Source organism: Penaeus chinensis, chromosome 19, assembly GCF_019202785.1.
Source record: "Penaeus chinensis breed Huanghai No. 1 chromosome 19, ASM1920278v2, whole genome shotgun sequence".
Classification (NCBI taxonomy): domain Eukaryota; kingdom Metazoa; phylum Arthropoda; class Malacostraca; order Decapoda; family Penaeidae; genus Penaeus; species Penaeus chinensis.
The window spans coordinates 227,207-247,376 of record NC_061837.1 but is presented as its reverse complement, the minus strand read 5'-3'; the positions used below and the strand labels follow the sequence as shown (position 1 = coordinate 247,376).

At 33.7% G+C, this 20,170-nt stretch overlaps 1 protein-coding gene across 1 annotated transcript in view; it reads right to left on the bottom strand.

The window, feature by feature from the left end:
• Positions 1 to 17,560: 17,560 nt before the first annotated feature.
• LOC125035197 overlaps positions 17,561 to 20,170 on the bottom strand; it is a 2,842-nt gene continuing 232 nt past the window's right edge. The window contains exons 2-4 of the mRNA XM_047627436.1: positions 19,766 to 19,887; positions 18,824 to 18,942; positions 17,561 to 18,619 (exon numbers count right to left, since the gene is read on the bottom strand). Of these exons, the coding sequence (XP_047483392.1) occupies positions 17,561 to 18,619; positions 18,824 to 18,942; positions 19,766 to 19,887 (1,300 nt within the window). The remainder of the gene's footprint in view (positions 18,620 to 18,823; positions 18,943 to 19,765; positions 19,888 to 20,170) is intronic.

The window sequence follows — 20,170 nt, the reverse complement described above, 5'->3', positions numbered from 1 at the left end:
GAAACCAGACTCTACCTTGAATGTTATGGACAGGGCGTTACCTATACAAACATTTAAGCGACTAATGGATAAATATTATCCCAAAATGTATTCAACTTGGTTATATGCCCCTGTTTCGAGATTAATGTTATCATTTGGATATAAAAGAAACCAAGAATGTACCGACAATAGCGATGGTGATGGGGATGATACAGATAGGAAGACAAAAGATGATCACAACCAGGATAACATAAAACAAGAACATGTACCAGTCTCTTGGTTCCGAAGAGAATTTACCACTTGGTATAATTCACATAGCAGTATATTGAGATTTTGGTTAAAGGATGTAGAATCGATAAACGAATATTTGTCGCAAATTATCGATATCATGAAGAATCCTAAAGAACATGATGTAGACTTTAATGAAGTGAAGAATAATCTAAATGATATTAATCAATACGAAACAATTTGTTCTAGTATTAAAGCTAAATGCGAATCATCAATCGAAAAGATCAATTTATTCATAGCAGAATCCTATAATGATATAACAGAAATTGAAATTATCAAGGTAATAACAGATATTGATGACTTAAGGAAAAAATCAGAAAATGTAGTGACCATGGTCAATAATATATTAAAAGAGAGAAATGATGTAGTAAAGGAATTTTACGGAAATTATGTCACATTTCCAATTAAATCTATATTTCCTGATCACGATACGGTACCCATTATCCTGGAGCGTTCGCCTTTAAAAGAACCACCAATACTACCAATGTCACTACTACAATCGCAACAACTATCACCACTACCATATCAACAACCACCACCACCACCACCACCACCACAACAGCGACTACTATCTCCAACAACGGTGATATTACCACAACATATATCACCATCATCATCTTCATCTTCATCATCATCATCATCGGTGACTCCACTACCAATACAACCACCTCCGCTTCCACCTCCATCATTACATCAACAATCATCATCAACAACAATACTACCACCACCACCACCACCACCACCACAACAACCACCAACGGAATCACAACCTCCACCCCAACCACCTTCATCGCCGTCATCAGACATTATATATGATGATTCTATGGAAAAAAATCATACAGACCTTATGACCATTGCAGCACTAGTGTTGGGTAGTAAATTCTCCAACTTGACCCCCCTCGTTGTCGAATGGTTAATTACTTCTAGGAATAATCTTGATAAATTACAAAAGAAACTCGAAATGGCTATTACCTCTCCCGCGGTAGAAAGGTCGCGTTCTAATAATGTTTTACTTAGTGACATATTTAATATGAGAATGCGACACATCGATGGTATATTAGGTTTGACCTCCCCTACTCTATTTGTAAACGAAGACGTACGAAAGTCCAGTAATTCCCCCGTTAATCTGCAAACAATATTTCGAGAAATTAACAGCAGACAAATGTTTTATAGTGAACCTCAGAGGATTAATGATATTTTAAAAACTGTCAAGGATACCCTACCGACATCTTGCTTCTCTCTGTATAATATGTCGGTGTGTGAGCGTTTTAATAATGCGTCTGATAAAATCACCGGTACTATAAATATTGGACTCGGTCACACGTTAAATGAATGTAATGATCACGTATTTGCTCGACCGTCTAAAATTCTCTCTGATTTTTGTCAAGAGCAAAAAACCAATCTAAAAAATAACTCGATCGGTCCGATTTATCGCATATTGCCAGATGACAAGACTATCGATTCCGTTGATTCGGAACCTACGTTTACCAAATTACATCGAGAAGAACAAGGAGTAGGCGGTGGTGCCGGTGCTGTTATAACAGTATCGAGCGAGGCTAACCTGTACGGCGACATTAACTTTTTAGCAACTCTACATATGAGATTTATTGAACTGCAGCAGTTTAACAATAATAATAATAAGAATTGTAGTATTAAAGAAATATTGAGTAATCATAGAAAAATGATAGATAAGGCATTTTATAGGAAAACGAATAATAAAGATGAACAAGAAAAATTAATTGGGTTAATCAATAGGAATGGAATATATTCCGATTTCATTGCATTTAAAGCCATGAGAATGATGCACAGTGTACTCCTGGCCATCAACGAAAGATGTGAGCCTTATTTTATCGGCCAAAAAGATAAAGATATAACCTTTTCTATGAATATGTATTCTAAATTGGTAGAGGATTTAGCCGCTCTCGAATATCACGAATCTGTGTTGGTCTTATATAAAAATAGGTTATCGTTTATAGCCAATAAACTTCAACAGTATATTAATATTGATGATCTTAATCTTTCATCGTCTAAAGCTGCAATCGCATCTATAGTATTAACATATACACCCTATCAAAAGTTTACATGTAACCAAGAAAATATGTTTGATACCCCCCAAATTGACGATATCGATGATTTCTTGGCATTTATTAAACACGAGCATTGGAATATATCAAAAGCCTTGAGTACTGTATCTGCAGCATTGTCACAGATTATCAAGATAAAGAACGAATTAGCCTCGGCGAAAGCGACTTGTATCAATATGAATATTATCGATCATCCTGTCATCCCATCGAGTAAAAACAGTGAAGATGATAACACTAATGATAATGAAACAAAATCCATGAAACAATACCAAGAATCTTTTGTTCCTTCTCGTTGCGGAAAATTTATCCGTCATCCCGTTACAAATATTTGTGTAAAACTGGAAGAGGAGTTGACGGAAGGCGAGACTGCAGCTCGTCGAATTGAACGTGAAGCAGCACACAATAAACTCGTCATCACTAGAGCAAAATTGACCGCAATTCAAAGTTCGAGACCCGATATCGCTTCTCTGTTCATGCTGGACAATAAGGACAATTCTCTTATGAGACAATTTATTACAGTTCTCGAAGGGGCTCTGAAAGGCACCCCTCATTTGCGGTCAGTTCCTGCCCAAACGTTGTCCATGGGACAGCATTGGAATCATCCTACCCGTTCTTCGTGTACGAACGATAAATTTATCTTACCCGATATACAGAGACAAGATCAAAGCTATGCCTCAAAAAGGGTCGCCTATATTCCTATAGTAGCGAGAAACCAAGTCAGTTGTAATGACGATACTATACAATGTTATATAAAACAACAACAACCACCAGATTTTTCATTATTGTCATCATCTAGAATATATTCGAAAATACTTCACGCTCATGCAGCGCATTCATATCTTAATTTTAACATAGCTAATCTCATTAGTCTCTTTTCAAATCCAGGTATTTTCAATTGGAATCATGATAATGTGGCCCTGTTTCAGGGACTCGATTCGCCAGCCACTGTCTCGAGCGATCAACGTCAGGAGAATCATCTTGAAACTATCATGTCGGTTAATAATAATAATAATAATAATAATAATAATAATAATAATATTAATAATAATAATAATAAGGATATTAGCGGTAACACTCAGAATGGCACTATAGAAACCATGAGACGAAATGTAATACGGCATGCCATCAGCGAATTAAAATCGTCCAATACCACAAATTATAAAGAATATGAAAATTTACATACCGCCAAGAATAACATCGAGGAAGCTTTAGACACGATCAATATCATGATCCAAACGGCTAACGATGAGGAGGGAAATAATTCTATTGTAACGGGTGAATACAAGGAAACACTTTCTGAAAATTTCACCAACAGTTTTTCAACGTTGGTTTCGCTTAAAGAAACAGCTTATAGAAATTTGAATAGTATCACAAATAACATTAAGCAATACATGTTAAATTCAAACACAGATCACGCTTTATTTGATTTAGATTACATGAACAGTGAGGCTATGAATATTAAAGGTGAAAACGATATAGCCAATCCCATCATTTTTGCTGTTTCTAAAATAAGGAATGAAGCTTATGGACCCAATGGTCCCGATAAACAACAAATTAATAAAGAAGCGATAAAGGTGGCGCTAACAAAACCTGAAATTCGAATTCCTATCACCCTCTTTGACAACAGCTTTATAAACGAGTTTAAGGAAACTATAAATGTCACCTCACAGTTTTATGAGGCCTTATTTTTATTGAATAGTGAAACATTTAAAAGTTTAGATAATGCTAATATAATATCAAAAGATAAAAGACGAAACGAAACTCTCAGAGACATTGGCGAAGCAGAGGCAAATTATAATCAAACTATCAAAGATAACAATGACGAAATTACAAATATTGTTAATATTTTGAGTTCCAACGGGGTCAAGATAACGGAAATATATAATTTTATTAATAGTGAAAATAATGAACTTGACGAACATAAAGACAATCAATCCGGCGAGAATACTGATCTCAAAGAGGCCAACATCTTGAACATCAATGATCTCATTATGACACGAGACAAGGATTTCTTGAATTCCATTATAAAATTTGCTGAAAAGGATAGTAATATAAATAATGATATATTGAGCGCCATTAATCAACATCCAATTAAGATCTATATGAATACTGAAGATGATGATGATGATGATGATGATGATGATGATGTTAAGGAAGAGGAGGATGATGATGAAGACGAAGAAGAGAAGGATAATAATGACGACGAAAAAGATGCTAAAGATGTGGATTACACAGGACAAGAGAAAAAGAAAGGCAAAAAAAGACGTCGCAGTAAATTGCTTATCAAAAATCGTGATGATCGAATGGACTATATATCGAAAAATATCAAAATACTCCAAACAATAATCGAAATATTGCAGTCTAGAAATAAAGAATTGGAAAACGATAGAAAAGAAAAAGAAGAAAATATTACCAGGAAAGAAAATGAACTGGAAGATATTAAAGAAATATTAAACAATAAATTAGAAGATGGTCTAAAAGAGACTGACAATCAAACTTTGACCAACAAGACGACTATCAAAGATATGATAGAAAAATTAGTGAAATACCAGCAAGGGTTTGAAACTATAAATCGAGAGATCACTTCCATCTTTCAAAAAACTGCTGCTTTTATCGATATTGGAGGAGGTCCGAGTGGGAGTGCTTTTGAGAACGATATTATCATGACCAAGGTGGACGAGCAAGAGAAAAGCCATAAATTAACCGAAAAACCTTCCGAAAATAAGACTCATCATACAAACACTACGAACGAAGCCGTCTTTACGAGCACTGTACCTTTCTCTTGCTTTTTAAGTCCTCTGCATCATACCATCTTTTTAACGGGAGAATTCTTTTCGAATGGTGGTTCGTCACCCATTTCTGGTCAAGCCAAAACTAGACCCGACCTCCAACTCATGGCAATAGCAGACATGGCAGAGGCCATCTTGACGGCGCAGGGTACGCAGGACGCCAAAAATACCATGTCGACCGTTATACCGGGCATATGCGAAAAATGTGCCATGATTCTCTTTAACATCCACACGCCGACTCACGTTTCTAAACATTCTTTCGCCTTCGACACTGAACGGTCCCGCGAAGAACTAAAGGCTTTGTACGCTGCCGCTCTCATGGATGATAATGACAACGACAACAGCGCCACCTCGTCGGTATTGTCGCTGCTCGAGAGTAATAATAGCGTCATCAAGAAAATAGCTTTCAAATTTAAACAGAAAGTAGCTGCTTTTACAAATATTTCGTCTCTCTTGGGATTAAATGATAGCATCAATAAAGGTTGTAACATTGTCAACCCGGGCACGGTTCTGGTACCGAGCGCAGAACTTTTCAACTGTCCGGGTTTAGCTAATGACAAATTCCGCGCTATCGTCAATAGGTGTCACGACCCTACATTATCGCACGTTCTAAAGACGAGTCATTCGGTTACCAATGCATTAGCTTCTATATCACCCAATGCTGAAAAGTTGTACTTTGTTTCTAAAGACGAGAGACGGTTTTTCAATTCCATAGTAAATGCAATTCTAACGGGTATGGATCCGGTGGCCACCTCCTTGTTGAATACGTCGTGCGATCAGACATTAGTCGAGATTTCAAACATGAGCGGCTTGCCCATTTTTGTAGGAAGAGGAAAATCATCAAAAAGAATACCGAATATTAAAGTTGGTAATCATTTGAATGACAACGTTAACAACAGCAAACTCGATTTGAGAACCACCATGTCGGTAGCTCACGGTTGTAATTTGCATCGCAATAAGCATGAACATTTTACGTACTCAAAACTATTAGGTCTTAATAATGTGACCAATCTCGGTTGTAATATTCACCTAGCTACCAGCATAATATCTAATACGCTGATTGGATTATTAAGATCTATTATCGGGGATACTCATCCCATATCATCGGCGATAAGTAGAGCTATAACGCTGGGTGCCATTTCGACTCTAGCGGCCGATAAATCATCGCTCGTCACAAAAGCCTATCCGCGAAATCCTCTGAGACACTACAACAGCGTATGTCGTTTGGTGGACCGAGCCATCTCCGGCTACGGGATGACCGACAGTGTCAGTCACGAAGATGACGGTTTTAGCAATAATTGCGGCCCGCTCGGTGTTTTAATGGCCCCGCTGGCTTACCGAAAAAAGTTTTTCTTGGACGGAAAAGGAAAAAATCTCTCATTAACCGATACGCTTTGTCGACACACGCCCTTTATGAAATCTCTACGCTATATAACCAACAGCGAGAAGAGGATTCCTTACAATCTCGCTGAAGATTCCGAAATGTTAAAAAAGATTGATTATCTCATCTCAGAAAACAATAAAAATATTAATAAGGTTTTCCAAGAGGAATTACTTGAATCATTAGCAAATTTAGAGGAAAAGAAACGACAAGAACGAATCCGCGAGTATCGACCATCCGTTCACGAAATTTTACTCAACAAGGGAATATTTGAATCGGATCAAGATGTTTTAGCATCCAATCTCGCTCTAGATACCATGATGGATAATTTTGTAGATGTATGTTCGCTGTTTTCGGTACCAAGTAAATTTACAAAAATGATTTTCACGAGACCGAAAGAGGTATCCAACATAGAATGTCTCTTGAAAGATGCCAATGTGTTGTTGTCGGATCGCAGTAACCGTTATCTGAAGAGTAAGGAGAATGATAACAACAATTATCAAAACACTAGTCCCATTTCGGCCCTAAACACCATATTCAATTCGCTCTACGATAATTTGAATTTAATAACACCCCATATGAATAACAATCGTAAGACTACCAGTCGCTATTATATGAATAGGTCCCTCATTTCGGATGTCAGGCAACTGGCTCTCAGTTTTAATGAAGAAATATTAACGAGAAACATTGAATCGGTAGAAGAGGCTATAAATTTAAAGTTATTAAAAGAAATAATCAGAGACGTTAAATTCGCCTATAAAATCACCAATACTCTGGATTCGGATAATAGTTATATTGGAAATATATTAAGGGAGGGCTTTATCGATAACATGTCAGAAGATATGAAGTTATTTAGACAGTCTAGTACGTTATCGAGATTCATGTTATTGGACGAGCAATGTCAACTCTTTCCCATATCTACCGAAACGAAAGCGCTATTGCTAGAGGGATCGTCACAGGCCGCCACAGCCAGGGCCATCTTGTCCGAAAATAATCAGCTACTGACGGACGCAGTCCTGTACAACACGCGAGACACTCCTATCGAAAAGGCCGTAGACAGAGTTCTCTTGCTACCCTACTTGGTTAAACAAGGTAGAGATTTTGATGATGTCGATCAGACGCTACCAGTAGCTATAACCAATTGCAGTAATCTCATGTTGAGTCTATTAGACCCGCAATCGATGAGCAAGTCTTCCTTCTTGGGCGGACTCATGGGACACGTTACAGATACAACAAGTATTTTTAAAAATATTGAACGTTTTGAACGGTTGTCAGGCCGTCTGGGGGATATTGCTTCAATGCTACATCATCAGAATTGTAACTGTCCCTTCAGACTTCACCACTGTTCGGACAAAACGGACGACGAGAGCCTCATGCCGTCGTTTATTCACTTTGAGGACGAAATTGATAAGAATGAAATTTTAAAGACACCGTACCAGATTCACACATTGTTAGCCATTAAGAATTACATAGCCACTATATCGAGAATCGATCCTTCAATAGGAGGACCATCGGTTATACGTCGTCTCAGAGAGTGGAGTGATATGGGAGCGGGTACAAAATATCTTGGTTCCTTTATTTCCGACCGCAAAACAGTAGAAGATTCGCCCTTCAGGGTAGCGGGGTCGAATCTCGATATCATAGTCAGACCAGCTGCGGCTCGAGGTATACTCGGCATATTAAAATGTCATCGACAACACTTTTGTACAGCCGACCTCAAACTAACCACGGCATCCGAACAATTTTCGAGTCTTAGACATCCAAACGACAACGATGACGACGATAACAAAGACGCGCCAGAGAGAGGCGATCTCAGTACACTGATACAGAATGCTCTACCTCCTAATATTTACATCCAAAAGTCTCGAATGAATAACGCACTTCTTGTTTTTAGTAATATTATATCTAATTTTACCCAGACGTTATCTAATGAAATTTTAAGTGACTTGATAAAAAAACTTGGTAGTCCTACTAATCCTTTATCTATCAATAGTACAATCATTACCAATATATCAGGAGCAAATCAACAAATTGAAGATACAATCAAAAACCATCTCTCCCCTTATATTGCATCATCATCAATGTTACAGGGTGGAAATGAAAATAATGAAACAAACAGCGGTTCCTCGTCGTCGACGACCAACGCTGCCTCTAGTACTGTCAGTACAGCTATAAAACAGTCCATATGTAATAGTCTTCGAGGTTACCTATCAGCAACACCTCACACGGGGGGTGATAAAATAATTGTCCCATATAGAGATGCGGGGTCATTTGCTGCTTCCTTTGAATTTTTAATGGACGATGGTAATAATGACAATTCAAAAGACGATACCGCCAAGAAAAATAAGACCAATTCTATAGAAGAGAATGAAAGAAAAAATAGAATAACACAAATGTTTAATACCGTATTTGCAGCCATTGCCGAGGGTGTGAATAAAGAAACCTTCACCAATATCGTATCATCGTTGGAGTATAAACTCGTATCGGCCGGCATACACGCGTCCGACAAAAAAGCGGCCATGGCAAATAATAGACCCTTTAGTGCGAATCAATCAAGTGTATCTTTTAGTTCTCAAATACGGAATGAGATCTCGAGAGTCGTGGGCTTTTTGAGAGTCTTACAAAACAATGTCATACCTCTCTTGAGACAAGACGTCATGGCTAAAAAGATCAAATTGTATTTCTCGCTCATCGCTACACAATCCAAAATTGATAATTATCTCAAGTATACTCTTAGTAATTCGGGATCCACCGATCTCACCCATCTCACACCAATAACGCCTATGATCCATATCGAAGACACCATCCTCTACAATAAAATTCATCCGCTCCTGGTGCTAGCCTTCCCCTCGAACTGTGCGGTTCTTTTGCAGCAAGAACAAATCAATGGAGAATTAGCCATAGAAGCAAGAAGACCCCTGACTGTATTTCTAAATCACCAAAATACCAAACCAATGGCCGATATGGCACGCGTCGTTCTTGGAGCCGGCGGTGGCAATAGTGGGTTCATAGGACTCGCTACACATATTCTTCACGAGAATACTCTCATCACGAAAAATCCCGTCATCGATATTTGTAACGGTAATAAAATGTATGAGATCGGTAAATATAAAAAGCCGGTGTTAACCATTGACCCCTTTACCGATGGAAAATTAATCCTACACGATGCTGCCGTCCTGGGAGATATAACCAAAGAAAAAGAAGGAATCAAGCCCAATTATTTACAAGTGAGTTGTCCCACTCAGCATTCGGGTGTCGTAACAAACACGGGTATAGACGACGATCGGAACAATATGGAAAATACCTTCCAACTAACACTGAGAGACGGTCGCCAGATTAATCTAAAAACTATAAAACCCGCGGTTCTAGTATCAGACGCTTCCACCAATATTCTCAAGACGCTGGCAAGAGCCAACGCGTCCCTAGAGGAGATATCCACCACGGTGGGTCTTTTACCAGAACTTTTAACCGCCATTGCTCTACTTTTTAATAAGAACGTAAACGAATTTATATCAGAAATGACCTCGAATGCCTCCAAATCATCAACAGCGTACAGCATAGATTCGAAAACCGGAGATATTACTGTCAGCGGCGGTCGATTGCCCCTGCTAACGACCACCAAGAAGGATAATCCTCACCGAACCAATAATGACGAGAGAGGACCGGCTCCATGGGAAAACATGACCAAGATACGTGTTCAGAATATCTTGAAACAATTGATTAGCAATCCACTGTCTCATATTATGGTTCAAGGTAACCCCATTGATGATATCGGTATGAAAACGGTTGAGAGAAAAATGAAAATGGATATCATCAATCATTCGACCGATAATAACATTAGCTATTCATCCGTTTTACCTTTTGCTCGATTAATGAACAATAGTGATAACCCTAATAATGATAATAGCAACATCAATACATGGGACAGTTCGACTTTATCGCAATTCAAACAGAGTTGGTATGAAATAGAAAAGCTTCAAAATGTTATCATTAATAAGGCTAGAATGATGAAAGACGAACTGGAAAAAGACTTGAAAAGAGGTACAGGTTTGTCCACTATTCATAATGTTTCCTCCTCTCCCTATTTATCAAAAGATAGGGAAGCGGAAAAGATTAATGCCATTAAAATGGTATTAAGTTCTCTCAGGCGAGCTCAGAATATTATAAAGGATGAAATTATCAACTATTTTGTGACCAATGATATTGTATCGTCTGTCGATAGCACCTTGGCGCGATTTAAAGACGAACATATCGGATTCTTACGAATGATTGATGAAGCTGATGAATTCGATATAAGTAATCATAGAATAGAGAACATTTTGAATATTATACGTCCGTTTAGGAATAAACTTCTCTCTACATCTAATGGTAAAGCCAATCAAGAACATGATATGGTTATCGGTAGCGGTGATTCATTAATGACCCCTTCTCTAGTGAATCGAATAAGTCAACAAAAAAATATGAAGGGATTGTCTTCCAGTCCACAGAGTTTATACGATGCGTTTCTCAATAACCCTACAGTCCGAGAAGCTGTAATGGATAAATTATATCCAAGCAATCACAAATATAATAAAATTAACCATTATAATAGAAGAATTGCTGAAAATATTCTCATTGAAAATGAACAAATTTTCCAAACGACCATGAGTGTATTAAATACATCTTCTGAATTTATGAACAATGATATACGAGCAACGTCCAAGTGGAACGATAGAGAATACATTTCATCTTTTAATAATAATAATAATAATAATAATAATAATAATAATAATTATAAAAATGATAAAATATCACAGTCTCATTCGAATCTTATTGGATTTAATCAACTTTATACAAAAAACATAATATAAGTATATAGTATGAAATACGGTATATAAATATATCTTAGCATTGGGGGTTGTCATGATATATTTGGTATAAATGATATACAACTCCTCCTGTATAAATATATATATATCTTGGTATCGGGGAATTTTCATGAAATATTCGGTATATATATATATGATACGTATAAATATATCTTGATATTGGGAATAAACGATATGTAAATCCTACATCAACTCTATAGAAACCCCGATATTTTATATGTAAAGTTCGAGTGTTACAGCTGATCAACATGAACATGTATACTCGATACATTATTCTAATCGTTTGCTTGCAGTGGGTGATGAACAACCATCATCATAATGAAGTGAATGGGTCAATTGCACATAGAAACCCAATGTTATATGACGTGACACTAGCACATGGGGCACAATCGTCATTAGATCGAGAATTTAACTTTAGGTGTGGAATATGCCCCAAATCTCTAGAAAGAGAGGATAATATGTATGATATATCGGTAAAAGTAGAAAATACCATGTATTATTCAACACAGCCTAAAGATCATCCTTGCAAGATATTGTCGATAAAAAGAAAATTAACAGGTATGCAAGATGATTTGGAAATTAGAGTAAACAAGTATATTGTAATAACAATTACAGAATATAATAAATTGACCTTTAACCAATCTGAAACGGTGCATCGTAGACGTATAGATTTTACAATCTCCAATGATACGGAAAAGATTTATGTGTATGCATTCAACTATAATAATATAGATCAATTATATATGAGCATAATGAATTCAGACAATAAAGATTTTGAGACAATAGCAAAAGATTATTGGCCCAATGACATGAATGGTATACAATGTTTATCTCAGACTTATATATATATGAACGATAAACGAGACTATGATGATGATGACAATGTTCAGGATGATGTTAATTTACAGTCATCAAATCCAACTACAGAAATTACATCAATCAGTATAAATATCGAGAATATTACTGACCAAAGTCTACCATTACCATCATCATCATCATTATCATCATTATTAGCCACAAACATCAAAAATGAAGATCAAGGGTCAATATCGCCACCACTACCAACACTGCAACCTTTGACAGAAACAACAGCTATCGGTAAGGATGTTGAGAATAGAATGACAACAACGGGCCAAGATCTACCAACATCAACATCAATGTCAATATCTATTATAAATGACGACAAAATAACAACAATAACCCCTACAAGAATAACGACGTTGATGACCGATATAAATGTTGAAAGTGACAATAGTCCCGATTTATCATCACCATCACCACCACCATTATTACCTATAACCGTAACAAATAAAGATACAAGTGTTGATAATTATTATATTTTTGATGAAAATGATGAAAATATTTTTGATGAAAATGATGAAAATAATTTTTATGAAAATGATGAAAATAATTTTGATGAAAATAATTTTGATGATAATGATATGGTTTCAATACCAACAACACTAGTGACCATCGATATAGAAGATGAGGACGATACCGTCTCAGAATTACCATCATCATCAGCAGCAACAGCATCATCATCATCATCATCATCACCACCACCAACTTGGGAAAATGTAAATGTTGATGAGAATTATCACTATGTTGACGAAAACAATTCTGTCACGAATAGTTATGATTATCCTTATTATGATTATAACGATACCACTATAATGCCAACGACAACGACGGCCGATACAGAGGCTGAGGACGATACCGTCTCAGAATTACCATCATCATCAGCAGCAACAGCATCATCATCATCATCATCATCACCACCACCAACTTGGGAAAATGTAAATGTTGATGAGAATTATCACTATGTTGACGAAAACAATTCTGTCACGAATAGTTATGATTATCCTTATTATGATTATAACGATACCACTATAATGCCAACGACAACGACGGCCGATACAGAGGCTGAGGACGATACCGTCTCAGAATTATCATCATCATCATCATTATCAGCAACAGCAACAGCATCATCATCATCATCACCACCACCACCAACATGGGAAAATGTAAATGTTGATGAGAATTATCACTATGTTGACACGAATAGTTATGAATATCCTTATTATGATTATGACGATACCACTATAATGCCAACGACAACGACGGCCGATACAGAGGCTGAGGACGATACCGTCTCAGAATTATCATCATCATCATCACCACCAGCAGCAGCAGCATCATCACCTTCACTGTGGAAAAATACAAATGTTGATGATAATATTGACGATAGTTATGATTATCACTATTATGATTATAACGATGCCACTTTAATGCCAACAACAACAACGACGACGACCGATACAGAGGATGATTCATCATCCTCATCATCATCATCATCACCACCACCACCACCACCACTACCTTCACAATGGAAAGATACAAATGTTGATGATAATTATCATTATATTGACGAAAATGATTCTGTCACGGATAGTAACGATTATCATTATTATGATTATAACGATACTACTTTAATGCCAACTACAACGACAATGATGACGACGTTGACGATGTCATCGTCGTCTTTTTTATCATCATTTAAAATAATGTATTTTATTGAACTGTATGTATTGGTCCTTTTGAAATATATGTTTTGAGAAAAAAAATTGGTGAGAGTAGAGGGAGGGATATATTATATTGTATGTTAAATATATATATATAATACATGTTCTGTTAATGTTTATTTCTTATGTTACTCCTTAATAATAATAATAATAATAATATCCGTTTTCTTTGTTTATACTTTTAGAAAACAAAGAAAATGGTGAGAGTGGAAAGAGGGATATATTATATTGTATGTTAAATATATATATATATATATATATATATATATATATATATATATATATGTTTTGTTAATGTTTATTTCTTAAGTTACTCCTTAATAATAATAATAATAATAATAATATCCGTTTTCTTTGTTTATACTTTTAGAAAACAAAGAAAATGGTGAGAGTGGAAGGAGAGGTATACTATATTGTATGTTAAATATATATATAATACATGTTTTGTTAATGTTTATTTTTTAAGTTAATAAAAAACAAAATATATTATTCTTTTATTTGTCCAAAAAACAAATCTTGTTTTTGTAAAAGTTGACTCAAACTTGTTATATTTATATAACGCAAAATTTCTTCGTCGTGAGTTAAAGGAACCCCTAGCTGTGTATTTACATGACGTATATTAAATATAGATGAATTATTCGGGTCCTTGTACTTGACACATTTTTGTTTTTTCTTTTCCTCATCTTTTTTGTCAATATCATAAGTATCATCTTCTCTATCATTATCATCGTCGCTACTGCTGTTGCTGTTGCTGCTGCTGCTGCTACTGCTGCTGCTGCTGCTGTCGTCATCGTCTTCTTCTTCTTCTTCTTCTTCAATATCATCGATACCATCATTATCTTTTCTATTCTCATTAAAAACACAAGGAAGTTCATTTTTTATATCGTCAAGTTTATTACAACACATTGATAAACTAATTTCTCTTATAGTATGAATAGTCATTATGATTTGTTCATATAATGTTGAATCTTTAACCGGAATAGAAATGACATTATTACAAAATTGGATCGAATCGAAATATTCGCTTATATTAGATACAAATATATATCTATTAAATGACTTTCTAATGATTATAGGTGGAGGAAGTAATGTACAACTATAGGGATAGATAATGTCTTTAAATTTTAATACTCGTAAGGACAATGGATTTTGATCCGAGTCTTTGGTAGATATAGATGATGTCACTCCTGCTTTTCGTAGTTCATCCAGAGTCATTTGTTGTGCAACGGGTGGTGGTAAAATTATAGTGTCGTGACTGTTATTTTTCTTACCATTACTCTTATAATTATTTTTATTATTATCATTATTGTTAATACCTTTAATATCCCCTGAATATGCAGTAATATTTCTATAATCACCATACAAGGCAGCGGCTTTAGCTGCTATTTCGTTATTCGAATTGTAGTTTTGAATATTATCATTGGTGTTGTCTTTTTGATTGTTCATGGCAACATTATTGTAGATTGAAAGTAAGATAGAATCCAAGCCTATAATATTATTATTTTTATCATCAATAGATTTATTTTCCATGTCTACATCATTAATCTTTACATTACAATCTTTATTGCTGTCATCACCGGTATTCTTATTAATATTATTAATAATAATATTATTATTATTATTATTATTATTATTATTATTATTATTATTATTATTATTATTATTATTATTATTATTATTATTATAAGGGGTGGAAATGATGGTGGCAGCAGCAGCAGCAGCAGCAGCAGCAGCAGTGGTAGTGGTGGCGGTATCGTGGTTTGACGGACAACCATGAACAGTGTTATTTGATTTTTTTATTATATGTTTCAAAGTATTACCTTCGTCATGGAATATTATATTATCAAGTGAACATAATTCATATTCGATCAACATAAATTCCTCATCCAAAAGCTGAACGCGGATTGGTTTCACTCCAAATTTTCTTCTATCTATATTCTTTTCAGTTTTTATATAAGTAAAGATATATAAAAGATCAGAGCAGTAGCACGAATCTCTTCCTCTCCGAGATGGATGTATTCGATTACTAACCAGGGCATATCCCGATAAAAGCGATAAAGAACATATATTACCATTATCATCCTCGTATTTGTCCCTCGATGCGGCATATTCTTCAATAGTCCTACTTCTATTGTTTATAATTAATGTTGCCCAAGAACCGTTCAGCGGAGGTCGATTCGATTTCAACAAACTCTTATAGAGAGTGAAAAGTTCCCAAGTATATTTGTCATTTTTTTCATTAATTTTTGTTGATACATAGTCAATAATTGTCATTAAATCATTATTTTCAAAGCGATCAAATGATAAAATGCAATTCGGGCACATTAAAACTTTTTGGGCCGGTAGGATAAAACAAGAAGATAATTTGTAATTACTTTTATATTCATTACATGGACATGCATTTATATCCGTAATCCCGAATCGACTTAAAAAATTAACAGGCGTCGACATTAAGTTGTAAAGCTTAACAGCTCCAACAAGATCCAATATTTCGTCGTTTATTTGTAATTTATTAGTAGAGATGTATTTTTTAATTAATTCATCTGAATTTGTATTTTCTGATAAGTTATTTAATAACCTTTGTAATCTTTCAAAATTTTTACAATTACAACTTAATATTGTTACCCATGATTTAATATTTTCGATATTTGTTTCCATTTTATATGTATATATATTTTTCTAGCTATAAATAAGGAAAGAAAAAAACACCACATTTCAATAATTAATTTATATATATATTATTTAATATCAATTGTATTTACACAGTCCTTTTCAAAATAATACAATATATATATGTATATATAGAGTTGAAATAAAATAAAGTAGACTATAATATTAAAATGCTTTTTCAAATGTTAGTTTTTCCTTTGCAGATAAAAGAAAATATTCTGAAAATATAATACAGATATATATATATATATATATATATATATATATATATATATATATATATATATATATTAATTTATAATATAGATATATAGTTAAAAGTAATTCTATAAATATGTATAGTTAAAAAGTAATATTACAAACATGTATTTTTAAAATATAATATAGATATATATAGTTAAAAAGTAATTCTATAAATATATACAGTTAAAAAGTAATACTACAAACATGTATTTTTAAAATATAATATAGATAATATATAGTTAAAAAGTAATTCTACAAACATATATAGTTAAAAAGTAATACTACAAACATGTATTTTTAAAATATAATATAGATATATATAGTTAAAAAGTAATTCTATAAATATATATAGTTAAAAAGTAATACTACAAACATGTATTTTTAAAATATAATATAGATATATATATAGTTAAAAAGTAATTCTACAAACATATAGAGTTAAAAAGTAAAAGTAATACTATAAACATATATTGTTAAAAATGCTTTTTCAAATGTCAGTTTCTCATTTGCAGACAAAAGAAAATATTCTTAAAATATAATATATATATATATATATATATATGTATATAATTAAAATATAATACTACAAACATATATAGAGTTAAAATACAATAAAGGAGAATATAATGTTGAGTTTTTTTATTTTCCCTTTACAAACAAGAAAATATAATATATATTAATATGATAAAGGAGAGTAACATGTTAATGCTTTTTCAAATTTCATTTTTCCCTTTTCAGACAGAGGGAAACATTTTTGAATTATATTAATCAATTCGCTCATTTTTGGTCTTTTGTTGATATTTTCATTTCTGGCACGTTGCAACCATTCTTTACAGAGATGATTTTCCGACAGAGAATCGACATTGTACCCCTTCATACTTAACCAATATAAAATACATTCTACATTATACGCCATTCCATAGGTCATACTTTTTGATTCACATATTTCTCCCCTTAGTAATTCAGGAGGTGATTGGGGATATTTCTTAAAGTCTGCCTCGTCTATATCGAAAGCGTCATCTGCATATTTGGTACCTACAAATGTCATAAGTCCCATATCAATCAAGTACGGTTGCCCAGTATTTATGTCTATAGCAAAATTATCTGGTTTAATATCTAAATATATGATCTGTTGATTGTTCAATCTCGTTAAAATGTTTATCATCTCAGCCATAACATAAGGTAATTGTTTCACAAGTCTGCGAGTACAGGTATCCAACAGATTATCCACGCTCTTTGTATACATGAAAGATTGACTGTGTTTCTCTGCAATACATTGCAGGAAAGTTCGATTGGCATACTTGATCCCCCCATGAAGAAGATAGTTTAAAGATAATCCCATAAAGGGCATTTCATAACAAAATGCCTCTGGATAAACATGATATATGGGTACAGTTCCTCTCACTTCTTTTACTATTAATCCAAAAAATAACTCACTTAAAAAATGTTGTATATTTGTAATTTTCTGTAAAAATTTTATTACGGTATCCCTTTTACTTATATAATATACACCGGGACCAATCTTATATATTTTATTAGACTGATCAGAACTGGCTAGTTCGTTCACTTTTGACAATAACGATATTGACCTTTCTTTTATTTTTTCTATTGACTCATAATCTAAATCCAATTTCTGATATAAATTACAAACGTCTGTTAGAGTATCTTCTCTTCCAGTATTTATGACCATGTCACGAATAAGTGTACAATTATATAATGGCGGCAGCGGTGGTACCTTTTGGGAAGATAGTGTCGGTACCGCTATCGTTATACCAACAGGCCAAAATTCTTGATTAATGGTGGTTAACCTTTTCTTTGTTGGTGATCGGATATATTTTTTTGATTTTCCTTTCTCTATTATATTGAGATGACTCAACGCTTGGTCAAGCGATCGTCCATATATATTGTTTTGTACTATTGAACTTATAACATTTGGTACTTGTTTTACAGTGGAATTTTCAGACCATTTTTTTCCATTCCAGAGATCTTCCTCAACATATGTACAATATATTGGAGGGTTGTAGACTACCGATCTCTTAGTTCTTTTCCTTTCCCTCGCTGTAAATAAAAAAACATCATTTATTTGGATTTCCTATTACTACCTACACCACTATATATAGTTTTAATACAAAATAATATAAATTTTATTCAAATACAATATAAATGAATATATATATATATATACATATATATACATGCTATTATTTTATAATAAAATGTCTTATGCTAATAATGTAACATTAGTTTCATCTATTATTCACTTGTCATCATTACAATTATCCGTACCACTATATATTATTCACAACACTATATATAATATATATATATATATATATATAATAATATAATATATGTATGCTCTTATTTTATTCATATATAATATAAAGGAAGAATATATATGTTCTTATTTTATTGATTCCATTTCATTATTAGTTTCATCCATTCTTCACTTATCATCCTTATTATTATCATTATCCATACCACTATATACTACCCATACCACTATATATATATATATATATATATATATATATATTCTTATTATATTCGAATATAATATATAGAAAGAATATATATGCTCTCATTCCATTTCATTATTAGTTTCATCTATTCGTCACATGTCATCATTATAATTTGTTTGGAATCATTCTTATTATTATCCATACCACTATATATATATATATATATATATGTGCTCCTATTCTATTTAAATATAATATAAAGGAAGAATGTACATGCTCTTAATTTATTCATTCCATTTCATTATTAGTTTCATCTACTTTTTGCTTCTTATTATCATCATTGATATTCCTAATATTGGTATGTTTCGATCTCTTCATCTTTCTTTTAATACATTTCTTGTTACTAGTATTATCACCACAGCCACTGTCACTGTCACTGCTACTTGTGCTACTATTGCTAATACTGTTGTCACTATCGTTACTAACATCGCTACCACTACTGCTGTCACTACTGAAACTGTTGCTATCACTACTACTGCTGCTACCACAATTCCTATTATTCTTATTCATATTTTGTATATTCTTGGTATACTCTTCTAGATGTGCTAATGGTCTTTTCTCTTTATCCTTTTTAAATATACCATCTAAAAACTTTTCATTCCAATCATCTTTATCTTGTGATTTATATTCAACTCCATTTATATCTAGTTTATTAGTATTGTGGTAGTGGTGATGGCTGTCGTCATTTTGGTTTTGTTTCAGCTCTATGGGGTTATCGGACATTTGCCCCGAATGACTATCGTTACCTGTTTTATCATCTCGTG